At 37.1% G+C, this 13,804-nt stretch overlaps 1 protein-coding gene across 4 annotated transcripts in view; it reads right to left on the bottom strand.

Annotated features, from left to right (window-relative positions):
- PRKACB (protein kinase cAMP-activated catalytic subunit beta) overlaps positions 1–13,804 on the bottom strand; it is a 67,640-nt gene that overhangs the window by 2,729 nt on the left and 51,107 nt on the right. For all 4 annotated transcript variants that reach the window (XM_053984901.1, XM_053984902.1, XM_053984900.1 and 1 more), the window contains 6 exons: positions 10,981–11,079; positions 9,899–9,981; positions 9,257–9,383; positions 7,005–7,100; positions 5,404–5,526; positions 3,229–3,393 (listed from right to left, as the gene is read on the bottom strand). In XM_053984901.1, coding sequence (XP_053840876.1) covers positions 3,229–3,393; positions 5,404–5,526; positions 7,005–7,100; positions 9,257–9,383; positions 9,899–9,981; positions 10,981–11,079 — 693 coding nt within the window. The remainder of the gene's footprint in view (positions 1–3,228; positions 3,394–5,403; positions 5,527–7,004; positions 7,101–9,256; positions 9,384–9,898; positions 9,982–10,980; positions 11,080–13,804) is intronic.

A 13,804-nucleotide genomic window follows, 5' to 3' on the forward strand; every position in this document is an offset into this window, starting at 1 on the left:
TTGTTCTGCATCTTTTACGAAGTTCCTCCTAGGACCTAAGTGAGAAGTGAAAGCCTTCTAAAAACTAGGCCACAATGAGACACAAGCAATGACTTGAAGGAGTCACTTAAAGACTGTACTGTAAGGTAAGCAAAATGACAACAAAATTATGCAGGTGATGCAAATTTAAACCTGGAAATACAAAGTAATCAGACAAGTATCTCTCTCCCAAACATCTTAAGGAGTAGGTGTGCCAGGGGCAGAATGGTGGGGAGATAACAAAACGGGGCAGGCTCCAGCTGAGGCAGAGGATCACACCACACTGTGTCCCCAGGTAGACTGCAGATAGGGTGTGTTGCATGTGTAGATCAGTAAATTAAAGAGGTACAGAACAGAGTAACAAAATTAAACTCCAGACTGTGGGTAATACCATTATACACTGCCAAGAAATAACAGTAACTTGTGATTTTTTGTGTGCAGTTGTCAGGTGTATATCCTCTTATTCTTAAAACAAGATTTGTGTTTCAGAGATTTAACCTGAGTGAACAGTGTCTGTGTACATACCTAGCCTACAAAGCCACACATTACCAGTATCTGAATTATGTCTCTGTGTCTTCTTAAACTAATTTTCAGTTACTTTCTTACAACAAAACTCAGCACAGAAAATATCTCATTTACTGCTTGACCTTTAGAACACTTTCAAATGAGACACATCAGACCTTTTCCTATTATCTTCATGATGGAAATTGCTAAAAAGAGATTGCAGAAGATAACACTGGTTTTTAGTGGAAATACCTGTTTGGACCCAAGTACAATCATCTTATCAGGCAGTGTGTTAATACATATGGAAACACACAAAGAAAGGAAGACGTGATGGCATATCCTGCAATGGGTGAGCAACTGGCTCACAGGTGGGACACAGAAGGTTACAGTGAATGGGATGACATTAGACTGGTGAGCTGTCACGAGTTGGGCTCTGTAGGGCTCAATTCTTGGACCTGTGCTCTTGAGCATCTTCATGAATGATTCGGACACAGGAGTGGAAGGGATACTAAGTAACTTCATAGGCCATAGAACACTGGGAGATGTTGACTCCATGGAGGGCAGGGAGGCTCTGCAGAAAGACTCTGACAAATTAGAAGACTGGACAATCAGCAAGTATATGAAGTTCAACATTGGGAAGTGCCAGATTCTGCACCTGGGATGAAGCTACCTGAGGATGTATACACAGACTGGGAGACAAGAGGATGGAGAGCAGCTGTGGAAAGGAACCTGGGGGTCCTGGTAGATGGCAAGTTGAGCCAGCAGTGCCCTGGCAGCCAGCAGGGGCAACCATGTCTTGGGGACATCAGGCCCAGCATCCCCAGCCAGGCAAGGGAGGGGATTGTCCTGCTCTGCTCTGCACTGGGGCAGCCTCACCTCGAGTGCTGGGGGCAGTTTTGGGTGCCACCGTGTAAGAAAGACATTAAACTATTAGAGAGTGTCCAGAGGAGGGCAACAAAGATGGTGAAGGGCCTTGAGGAGAAGCTGTGAGGAGCAGCTGAGGGCACTGGGTCTGTTCAGCCTGGAGGAGACTGAGGGCAGACCTCAGTGCAGTCACAACTTCCTCGTGAGGGGAAGAGGAGCGGCAGGCACTGATCTCTGCTCAGTGAGCAGTGACAGGACCCAGGGAATGGCCTGGAGCTGAGGCACGGCAGGGTTAGGTCAGATATCAGAAGTCTTCACCCAGAGGGTGTTTGGGCACTGGAACAGCTCCCCAGGACAGTGGTCACTGCATCACCTGAGAGGTTCAAGATGTGTTTGGACAATGCTCTCAGGCACACGGTGTGACTCCTGGGGTCCTGTGCAGGGCCAGGAATTAGACTGGATTATCCTTGTGGGTCCCTTCCAAATCAGCATATTTTGTGATTCTGTATCCGAAATATTAAGTAATTGACTGATTTACTTATGACTGTAGCATTAACACCCCCCCCAAAAAAACAAACCCAAAAAACCCACCCAAAAAACCCCATTCACATGACATTAGCTGCCAAGGAACACTATGTTTATTCAGGAGAATACATGCTGTGGTAACAGCCACTGTGAAAAACTAGTATAAGTCTAAGGTTTATTGCTGTATTTCTGTGACTACTTGAATGATATTACAATCCACGCTGTTGTTTCAGACCTTCAGTATTACAGTATTTATTCTTTATAATTAGAAGCTTCAAACTTACTTGGTATCAGTTTTCACAACCCTTTAAATCTAGTAATAGCTATTCTGACTCCACTACTTCTTAACATTTAAAAATATTTCTTATTTATGTGAAAGTAATTCACTATAGCAGTACACTAGCAATGCTAAGAGTATGTAGCACAGTATTAAAACACTGTTAATATTATGGGACCAGGGTGTTCCCAAACAGCATACTGGCAAATGAATCTTGGTGCATAGAAATCTGCCTTGCAAAGAGGCATTAAGAAAGTGAAGAATAGATAATTAGAATTCCACAATGGGGAATATTTTCTTAAAAATATCTATTCTTAATGCAAGGAATACAGGATGCATTAATTGTACCCTGTCTTCTAGTAATTAATACATTAGTGAATAATTCAACAACTGCACTGTCAGTTTGTGTAGCCAAACAACCAGTTTCTTTTTATAAACTATTGTTAGTATTTAGGTTTGGCCCTTAAAATACTGCTGTTACAGCAGCAAGTTCATGCCTCTATAGTCAAGACTGTTAGCATTTCAAATTCAAACCAATTTCTTTAAATATTATCACTTATCTCTAGCTTTTTTTACAGAGGGAGCAGGTTGCTTTAGGAGGAAAAAGAAAAGCTCTAGCTTTGGCATGAGCTTCTCCACACTGAAGCACAGTCTGAGTGCTAAGAGCTGGCTGGAAAGGAAAACAAATTCATTTCTGCTGTGGAGGAGTATTTATAGATGCCACTATAGCAGGGGTTAAATAAAAAGTGAGAGAGGCAGGAGATGCCTTGTCCTGAGATAATCCAGAAATAGACTAATGCACAACATGTGTGTTAAAGAGAACGTGAATGTACACAGAGGTCCAGGCTGAAATACCCAGAAGAAACAAACATAATTAAATCTCTACATATCCTTTGGAACCTTAAAAGATTAAACTACTTTCACCCTTTCTCAATTTAAAGTCACAGATCTAGGAAATAAAAATTAAACACAATAATTATTAGAAATTTTACTTCAATCCCTTAAAGACCTGTAATAGTTTTGATCAGGAAGGGTCTTACCTTTCTCTGATAAATGGCAATCCAATCTGTAGTTGCAAACCACTTGTGATTCTTTATGTCATTTACACCATTCTTGAGATTTCCATATCGTTTGGTCAAATCTACCTGCAGTAAATTTCTTAGAAGATCCTTTAGGTCTGAACTGAAGTGTGATGGGAACCTCACCTAAAATTACACACCCGCAACATTAACAAACATTATACAAATTTGATTCTTTCCCCTGTGAAGGGAAACAACTTGACACAAAGGGAAACAATAGGGCAATTTTTTATCTTTCTTCTAAAATCAAATCAAGCAGGAATGCATGAAAAGAGAGATGATTATTGTTGCACATGTATTTCTGTTTCACAAAGCCTTTATCAGTAGCATTACACTGCCCATCTACAATTTCTTGAACTGGAAGTTTCTAGGGGGCAAGATATTAATTTAATGTAACAGTGATCTAAAATCTAAGTTTAACTTGGTGTTTTAACAACACATCATCTCAAGACATTCTCAGCTATTTTCTAGGTATAAATTGTTATATTATATTATATATATACACACACAGAGGAGACACAGTATATAGCATATATACAGCATATGAATACATAGATATGATCTGAAATAAGTGTACATTCAGCAATCATATATGAAAAGTCAATCTGGAACTTTATGCTGTACTGCAATCTGTTTCTCATAACTAAATGCACCAACATCAGAAGCCTTACATAACAGCACTTTTTGAAGACAGCACACTACTGACTTGCAATTCATTCAAACCTGGCTAAAGGATATTTGAAGATGATTCGTGGGATGTAATTACAAAGGGTTTCTCTAACAAATGATCTACTGACACCATTTGAGTTGGCAGAGAGAAGGAAGGGGAAAAGAACAGGCAGAAAGCTGTATTTGTCATCCTCAGTCTCAGTGTTTGACACTCCCAATATTGAGCTGATCAGTTATGATGTAAATACAGATCATGGAATTAATTAACATAAAAACATTTCAAAAAATCAAGAAGTCCAGTTATCAAGGACCCTGCTTGAGTTTACCTACCAATATGGTTCTATTGTAGATTACGAGAAATTCACAGGTTTAATGACAATAATATCTAGACCACTGAGAAGTAAGGAAATATTAACTCAAATGTTTAAGTAGAGAACTAAGCAAATGGGGTAGAATAAATGGAAGACCTCAGGTTATAAAAAACTGCCAGACTGAGGACTGAATTGCAGTTTCCAGAGTTGATCTCCAGTGCTGTTTCTGCTGTAGTCCATCCATGGACTCAGTAAAAAAGGTAGATGACCTTTTACAGATGTCAAGCCAATTAGATAAAAAACTACAAAAAACACCCAACATTTTGTTTTTTAGAAGAAAAAGATTTTAGAAGAAAAAGATTTATTTAAAAATATGTCTTTGTAAAATCATTCCCATATATTCATGGACACAGCTGAAGGTTCACAAGATTAAAACCTTTCAAAGAGGAACCACCAATCACCTTCTTTATTAAATAAGAGTCAGCCTCAGTGCAGTGCATCACAGGCCTGCTGAGCTACTGTCCTTGACTGGAATTACAGAGGCACCTGAGATGCAGCACAGCATGAGCCTATGCAGGGGCAAGGAAGAGAACAACTGTAACAAATCAAGTGAGCACAAAGAATCAACACTGGCTGGCAGGGAAATAACAGAATGACTACATTTTGCTGCTATCCAGCACACTAAGAGATATCAATGAAAAATAAAAGGGAAACATTGGAAACACTTTTCAAAAATTTTATATACCAATGAAAGCCAAACAACATTAGACAGGTCTACCTATAAGACCATGGAAGTAAAGAGACCTAGGAATGATGGTTTTTTTTTAGGGCTTCTCAAAAATTGCAAAAACAATTATAGAAAATAGCTAGGCAAATTAAGCACACAGCTAAGTAGCTGTTAATAGTCATTGGATCACTTTAATCGAAGCATAAAATTTAGTAACTTTCATTTTAAAATTGAAGGCAGGGAAGAGATTTTTATAACTTTGGTTTTCAAGTAACAATGTCTGTACTTATGAAATGTACATTACAAACTTCTCCTAGGTCCTTTTCAAATTTCTCATTGTCTAGTGGCCAGTGAATTCTGCATCTCCACCAAAAACCAGGTTCTATAAAAAGAACTGCATTTGTAAAAACACCCAGAGCCTTAACCCACCTTGCCAGACACAATCTTCTCGTAAATTTGAATGGGCTGATCTGCAAAGAATGGGGGATATCCAGCTGCCATTTCATAGATTAACACTCCTAGTGCCCACCAATCCACTGCCTTGTTGTAACCCTGAATGAAATGAAACATGCCACTGTTAGTACAGTTTCTAACACAGGGTAGGATTTTCAGTACAAATCTATATATTTATGGAATACGAAGAAAGCAAATAGATTATTGTTCATTTAATGCAGAACTTACAACCTGACTCCAACCAAACTGGCATTCACTGATTCCAAAAACAACACACTTAAAACCTAATACAGCAATAACAATGAAACAATGATGGAAATAAAGCATTCTGTACACATTCCTGTGATAAGTGTCAGTGATTTCTTTACACTCCTGTGTAAATGGGCACAACTTATTTATTTAAAATCAAAATAATTTTGTTACAGACTGATAATTCTTCAAAGCTTAAGGAAATTTCTTTATAACAACATACATAACAACACTTCCTATATTGTACACTGTCACCATTTCACTTGATTATCTGCATTTTGGAACATTCAGTTTCACATGTAGTTAACCAGCTACAAGAGCTTAAAAGTTTAGTTAATTAGCTGTTAGAATCGTTTATGATCTGATCTTAAAAGCCTGAACCTTAAACCACTAGTAGGTCCTATTCAATGTCACGAAAGACAAAGAAACCATCAAACTCCTCCATTTCATATATATTCTCTGAGATTTTTTACAAAGCTCAGGGCTCAGACTCAGTCTTTCAGGAAAATCTATTTTGAAGACATTGTAGTAGGTGCATTGCAATTTCTTCTGCTGCACAGGGGAAAAAAACCATGCAAACAACAAACATTTTTTCCCCCAAACAGAAGTATTTTTTTGTTCACTTTTGACGATCTGCAAAGGGTATTTAATTAAAGCACATGTTAAGGGTGTACTTTAACATTATGCACTACTATTGTTTTATAGTGTAAGCAGTTCTGTATTTTCCATTTGCAAATCATACAGTGCTACAGTTAAACAGCTATAGGATGAATACTTTTTTATGTTGGAACACTTAATGCAAGTAATAGACAAACAGATCTACAGTCAGCTTAGACTGCATGTGCTTTACATGTAAAACCAGTGGCTTGTCAGGTTTGATTTGATGTCAACTGCCTTAAACCTGAAACCCTGCAACTAATTATGTAATGACTACTGATTCATCCCATACACAGTTCTTGTTACCTCTAGGGTTCTTGTTCTAGTGTGTTAACACTTCAGAATGTAATCACTCAGATCTGTTCTTCTGATAAGGATGTTAGCTAAATAACTTAATTACAGGTTCCTTAAATCTCTTTGCCCCTCACAAGTTACGTGGCAAGCATATGTAGAAAGTGTGGTACAGTTATGTGAAAATTCCTTATCTGGCATAAGTTTTGGCATACTAAACAAAGCAATGACTGCATTTTGTGTCATTTGTCAATTTGTCAATTGACTAGTCAAGATTTAATTTTTGGAAGTATCAGCAGCTGTTTATCCCTCAGAGCTTGAAAACTGGGTGAGAAGATTTAACTATATCAAATGCATGGCTGAGTAACAAGACAAAGTACCTTGCTGAGAATTATTTCAGGTGCCAGGTATTCTGGAGTCCCACATAACGTCCAAGTTCTGCCTTTTACTCTTTTTGCAAAGCCAAAGTCCGTGACCTGTCATCAGAAGAAATAAATTGATTGTAAGTGCATTGCTACAAAGAAATTTAAAATTAAGTACTTTAGAAATATTTTGGAAAGCCGTTTTTTACAGGGGAAAAATTTATTTCTCAAATCATGTAGTATCATATAGCCAGATGTACCATTGTTAGTCAGTCTTCTTAGTACTTCTAATTCAGATAAATAGGTCTCATGATAAAATTAATAAAGAACAAAAAATATGTATTATTACCCTGACACTAGCTTCTATTTATAATATTAAAAATCATTGGAAACTATGGCTTACTAATCTTCCACATGTACTGCAATTACATTATTGATTTTTCTTATATTTTAACATCAGACTGTTCGTAATGCTGGAAATTTGAAGAATATAAACAAGATATTTATCTTTTCCTTGACTTAACAAATAAGTGAATCACAAAAAGGGTCACTATATCCCCCAGTCTTTTAAATTTAGAATTTTATTGCATAAGCGTACAAAGGTCATATGTAAAATTATGTGGGAATAAGACAACATAGAAGAGGTCTTCCAGTAACTTCTGATTTTGAGTATCTTTGAAAGCATCACCAGAGTCAAATTTGTTTATTTGAGGCCTGAGGGGGGGGAAATGTAGCAATAACTGTATTCACAAATGGCAAGTACTGGGACATTATAAATTCCTCATTTCACTTGTCATGTTTTCTACAGTAAGTTTTCAGAACTCTGTATGCAATATCTCACTGTCTGTGTTTTTTCCTGGACCGTATTGTGGAATACATACAGAACCCAGGTAATTACATGTGGAATTCTGGGATCAGTTTCAAGCTACCAAGTCTATGCTGGTTTCTTTAGTTTCCTCCTTCTTAGTTTCAATTTCAACCCATTCCTTGAGAAACCATACTGTACCAAATGAGAATCACTGCTAATTGTACAATTAACCTGTGCTGATGTTGCTTTACATTAATGTCACAACTGAAGAAGCCAAACTATCAATGCAGCTTTACTTCATTTTTGGTAGAAACAACAGCATCAGCAGCTGGAACTGAATGGAGTGGGTGACATGCTGACTGGAGAGACCTGCTTCAGTCAGCAAAGAATCATTTCTGTGTTTGGGAATGCACATCAGTCTATGTAAGAAGAATACGCTGCAGACACAGGACAAACAGTAATGGCTTTAAAATACAAAAAGAAAATTAAGCTGGAGCTGTAGCATCAACAAATGAACACAAACCTCCCTCTGCCACCATCACAAAAACATGCTGCTGCACAGAGAGAGCTGCCAGGGCTGGAGTAAAGTACTCACAGCAAATGGAGTAAACCAGCTGTACATTAATGGTGCTCCCCAACTACGTTAAAGGGACTTGTATTGATCTTCTCCCTACAGTGTTATCTTAGACTCCATGCAAAGTTATTTTACAGTTATAAACAATGGAAGATATGAATCCTTTACACTTCTCTCAAACATTTTATTATGTATTTTCTTGTTTTGATTCTGCTGTGGCAAAAGGTGACACAATGAGGGAAGAACTTCCTTTTAAGTTTAAGGACTGCACAGCATTGCAGAGTGCTTGTTGCTGCACTCTGCCTTCCCATTTGCCATTTAGCTAAAAACATAAGAGATAGAGGAAGATGAGAAGGTGCCATGAGAGGCTGTTGTAAAACCAAAGCTGTCATTTGAGCACTGCAGTGCTGACCTCACCTCAGCTCCCCCCGAGCTGTGCTGGGAAGGCTAGGACTCTCCAAGGGTGGGATTCATCTGAGGGACATTAAGTATTATCGTGCCAGGGCTAATATCTGAGCTGGTTTTCCTAAACTACTGAGACAGACAGTGCAGAGAATCAGAGAGTTTAGGGCATCTTTCATCTTGTTCTAGGGCAGATGTATAAAATAGGTCATATGAACGGAGCCATGTAATCACCTACTTCTCACCACAGACCCCAAGGGAAATCCTGACAACTGGCTCAACTGCAGACAGCTCTACTGTGCATACTTAATTTTAGTCAGAGGAAGTACAACCCAAGGGTTTTAACCATTACTAGACAGTACAGCATTTGAATGCTCCACACAAACATGCTAATAGACCATTTATTCTAAACACATTTTCTCAAATTACCTAAATCTATACTGCAAGACAAAACTTCACTCCCTAAATATATTAAGAGTATCATACCTGGATGTATCCTTGCTGATCAATTAAAAGATTTTCAGGCTTTAGATCTCTGTAGATGAGGTCTAATGAATGGAGGTACTCAAATGTTAGCACTATCTGAGCTGCATAAAACCGTGCATGTGGTTCACTGTGAAGAATGAAAAGAATATTAAGTATCCCAATCTTATGCTGAGGTACCAAAACAACCACCTAACTGTCAGGGATAGATAAAGTAAGTATCTTTTAACTGGTTCTTTTACTGTGCAACAAGAAAAAGCAAAACCAAACAGTTTCAGAATGGATATATACATTCCCTAAATTAAAATATTACAGCTAAAATACACATACAAATCAAGATGAACATATCCCACAGTGCAGAGCTTTGACTTCAGATTTTACTTTTAGAAACTACCATGAATTTCAGTGACAATATGCATAGGAATTCCAAGATTTATCATGCACAGATCACAAATGCCTGTATTAACTAAATGAAAAATAATTAGGAGTTCTTCACTGCCTGACTAATTTAAGTTCACTGAACAAGAGGTAAATGCACTTAACCCTTCAGAAGTTTTTCTTCAATGCTAAAAAATTTTACAAAACCCTCTTCCCAAATCAGTAAATTAAGCCTTTTTAAAGGAATGGTGTCATTAATACTCTTACCTGAACCTTCCGATTCTTCTTAGATGTGAAAACATTTCTCCACCAGGAACATACTCCATTACCATGTATAAATTAGAATTGTCCTAAGGAAATTAAGGAAACAAGTAAACACACACAAATACACATTAGGCATGCTATAGTCTCTACAACTCCTACATGGAGTACATTTTATTAATGAATGAAAATGAAAAATTGTAGCCATCCAATGACATTGACAAATATAAGGCAACATAGGCAGAAATTCTTGACAAACTGCAAAAGAAGCATCACATATCTCAAAAAATATATTTTAAAGCAAATCTGATAAAGATAATTAGTGAGGTCCAGACGCAGACTGGTGTGAAAGAGACCTGACAGAGAGAGGGTAAGATGCCTCCTGCAAGGCAAGGCCTTGAACCCTTCAATACTTCTAACTGATAACCTGAGGTATTCTTGCCTCCACAGCCCCTGCCCTAAACCTCAAACCTCTAAAGATTAACGTAGAACATGTCTGCTCATTTAAAATTTTCAAAAAAAAAAGAAGAAAAAAGAAGGCACATATCACTCCATAAACTAGAAAGCTTCTCAATTTCTTCACGGACTAACTAGTACATACTGTCATGAAATTAGAAGCTAAGCTCAATCTTCATGGTCAAAACTGTCAATAAGACCTGCCTCAGTTATAAATCTCAAGCAAAAAGATCTGCAGAACAATTATAAATTTACCATTCTATATAGTGGTACAGAAGACATGCTTTGGTATCTCTCAAAGGTAAAATGATGCCTTAAAGCTCCCTTGCTGTACAATCCAACTGCCCTCCAAGAGAAGAGAAAACTCTGAGGATTTTAACTTAATTTAATTTTTAATTTTTATTTTTTTATTTGGAGATATCCTCTCAAACATTACCTGATGAACCGGGGTATATGAAGTGTACACGAGTGCACTCCACTCCTACTCAAGCCCTGGCAACAGTGCCAAATGAAGCATCTTTGAAAACAAAAATACTTGAACTATTGTACAGTAAAAGTTATATATATTAATATCTAAAGTGTAAGCATACACTTCCCTGAAACCCAACAATTACTTTGAAAGCAATGATTACCTTAAAAGAATACTCCAGTTTAACAAGGAAGGGAAAGTTCACTGCTTGTAATATCCTCTTCTCATTCAGTGTGTGTTCTATCTGCTTCAGTTTGACGACCTAGGACAGAAAAAAACAATCTTCAGCTTAAGTGTGATATTTTATCATTCTTGATAAACTTTTCAGTGTTAAACAATTAGTTGAAAGCAGATTTGTAACTTTACAGAAAATGAAAAACCTTATGGATTCCTAGTACAATAACAGAACCAAGAAAGGATTAAAAACTGTAATAACATTTTAAAGAGTAACATTTGTGTAATATGGTTGGCAGACAACTCTGCAGTGTTTCTTCCTACTTGCTGAGTGTAAGTGTCAGTAAGGAAAACCTCCATGCATTTTCTATGAATTGCTTATTTTATTATGGTCATACTTCCTCAGCACTTCAATAAAATCAATTGATCTTTGGACCCTTTGCTACGAAGGCAGGAAACTGTGTAGGACACAATTATGAATTTTGTTACCTATGAACAGAAGTAAACAGGCTTATGTTATACAGCTTACACATTAGTGACAAAACTAAGGAGAATACAAATTCAAAATCTCCATTTTTATAAACAAGTTACTTCTTATAATCCATTAAAATGTTAGGCTGCTAACAAGGCAGCAACTGGCAGGTTTCTGATCATTATTCTTTCTCAGCAATTAATAATCAGTTTCCTTGTGTTAGACCCCAACATTGCATAATGAATTATATCCATTTTATTTAATCCCTATTGCACAATTTACCTATAACCCATTTTCAGAATGGCATGATTTCCAAGTAAAATTAGGTTTTATCCCTTGCTCCATAGGAAAAGAGAAGAAAATGTACATGAGTGATCAAAACACGTTTTTATGTTTGGTAATCAAATTTAACTGCTATAAATAAGAGATAATCAAGATATTCCAACTCTGACTGAAATAGTATTTAAATTGAACTTTTAGAAGCAAAATGTAGTAGCTATAAAAACTCACTACTGTTTTGAAATAAACATCATACAAAGGAAATAATGATTTTTAAAAATTAAGCCTCTTTTGAATTCCAGTTCTTTAGGGTACAAATAAAGTTTTGCTGCAATCAACTCATTTGTGGGAAGTATCTCCTTCGTCCCTAAAAAGCTACAGTGCTGGAATGATCTTGTCCATCCAAGCAAGAAAGCCCAGGCTCTTTCTTGTCTGTGAGGTGTTCAGCTGCAGTGCCAGACCAGACTTCCCTCCTGTTCCTGCATCTCCTCCCAGTGAAGTACTGGAGGGGGATGGAGCAACACCCCAGGCTGAAGCTGCTTTTAAAACTTCAGAATGTCCAGCTGGGGCTTCAGACACAGCTTTGTTCACACTTCAGCCCAGGCTCAGGGCATGGCCAGTGTCAGCCTCCCATATACCAAACAGTGTCTGGTAATGGCAGATTCTCCAACAGCTTGTTTGTACCCACGCTCTTGCTCATGATTTTTTCTTTCCAAAAACAATTACACAATTAAACTAGCCAAGCAGTGGCATGTTACAGCCTTCCTAACTCAAAGCAGACAGAGGAATAACATCCTTACACAGAAAACTCCTGGCTGCATTAACATCTATTACACATTTTTCATGTTCCATGAATCAAGCATGAGATTGGATAACAAAGACATACACTGGATGCTTTCCCTTTCTTTCAAGTAAAATGGAAATGAAAAACTATAGGCAGCCTGCCTATTGTCCAATTTCAGACATCTGTATGTTTTCTGTCATAAACAAAGAGATGGAAATGTGTTCTCACCAAACCATCTCCTATTTTTTTAACATTTAATGGAAACTACTACATATTTCTAAAAAAATACATAAATAAATAATTATGCTAAGTTAAGTTGAAAAAGCAGATATTTCATAAAGGAACACATCAAGACTTCTTATTATAGACAGAACCATCGAATTTATGAACAGAAAACTGATGTCTGGATGCAAACATCTTTATAATCCTGTGAATCATTTACTGCAAGTCCACTGCAGTTGTTAAAAATGTAACCTTTTTGCTTTTTCCAGATAACTTTCTATTTTTGATAGGTAGTAATGAATTTAATTAACTTTTTCAAAAAAACTCTTTGAGTATTTTTATGGCAGCTTTCTGAAGTAAGATGTTATTTCCAAAACTGCTCCAGTGATCATAACTCAGCCATTCACAAAAAAGGGTTCAAAGTAAAAACCAGCTGAGAATCTGAAGTTTGGTGGTGTGCTCTTTGTGCAGCTCTGCCTGCAGGATGCCACCAGCCATACCGAGGTGATGCTGAGGGCACATTCCACATGGGTGGAAATGGCTGGGCTGTCTTTATTTGTACTATACTGGAATGTCATTTTAACTTAATTGGATTTTTTTTTTTAAATACAAGTTAGACACCATTATAACAGGAGAATGCTTTAAATGCAAAAAATTGTATTTTTCTATGTAAAAAAAAAAAAATCCTGTCAGGTTTGACACTAAAAGGTAAGTTTGTTTTAGTTTCTGTTTGTGAGACCATTATAAAGCAGTCCTTCATTAAATGACCCATTATTCAAGGTCCAGGACTGCAACCACTGTAAAGAGTACTGGAACTGTAACTCAGGAAAAAACTCAGTGACTATGTCACTGCCACAGTCCCATTACATAAAATTACTCAGAAATGTAATAATGCCTAAGTGCAGAAGTCCACACTGAGGCAACGCTGACTTTGAGTTTGTTAGTTGCTGATTATTAAGTTCTTTTTGCCAGATCATATTGTCTTAATATGATCTTTGTTACACAGCAGTGAAGTTATGTATAGTGTCTTACAAAATCCACTAACCTAAATAATGC

The sequence above is a fragment of the Vidua macroura genome, chromosome 9 (genome assembly GCF_024509145.1).
Source record: "Vidua macroura isolate BioBank_ID:100142 chromosome 9, ASM2450914v1, whole genome shotgun sequence".
Classification (NCBI taxonomy): Eukaryota; Metazoa; Chordata; class Aves; order Passeriformes; family Viduidae; genus Vidua; species Vidua macroura.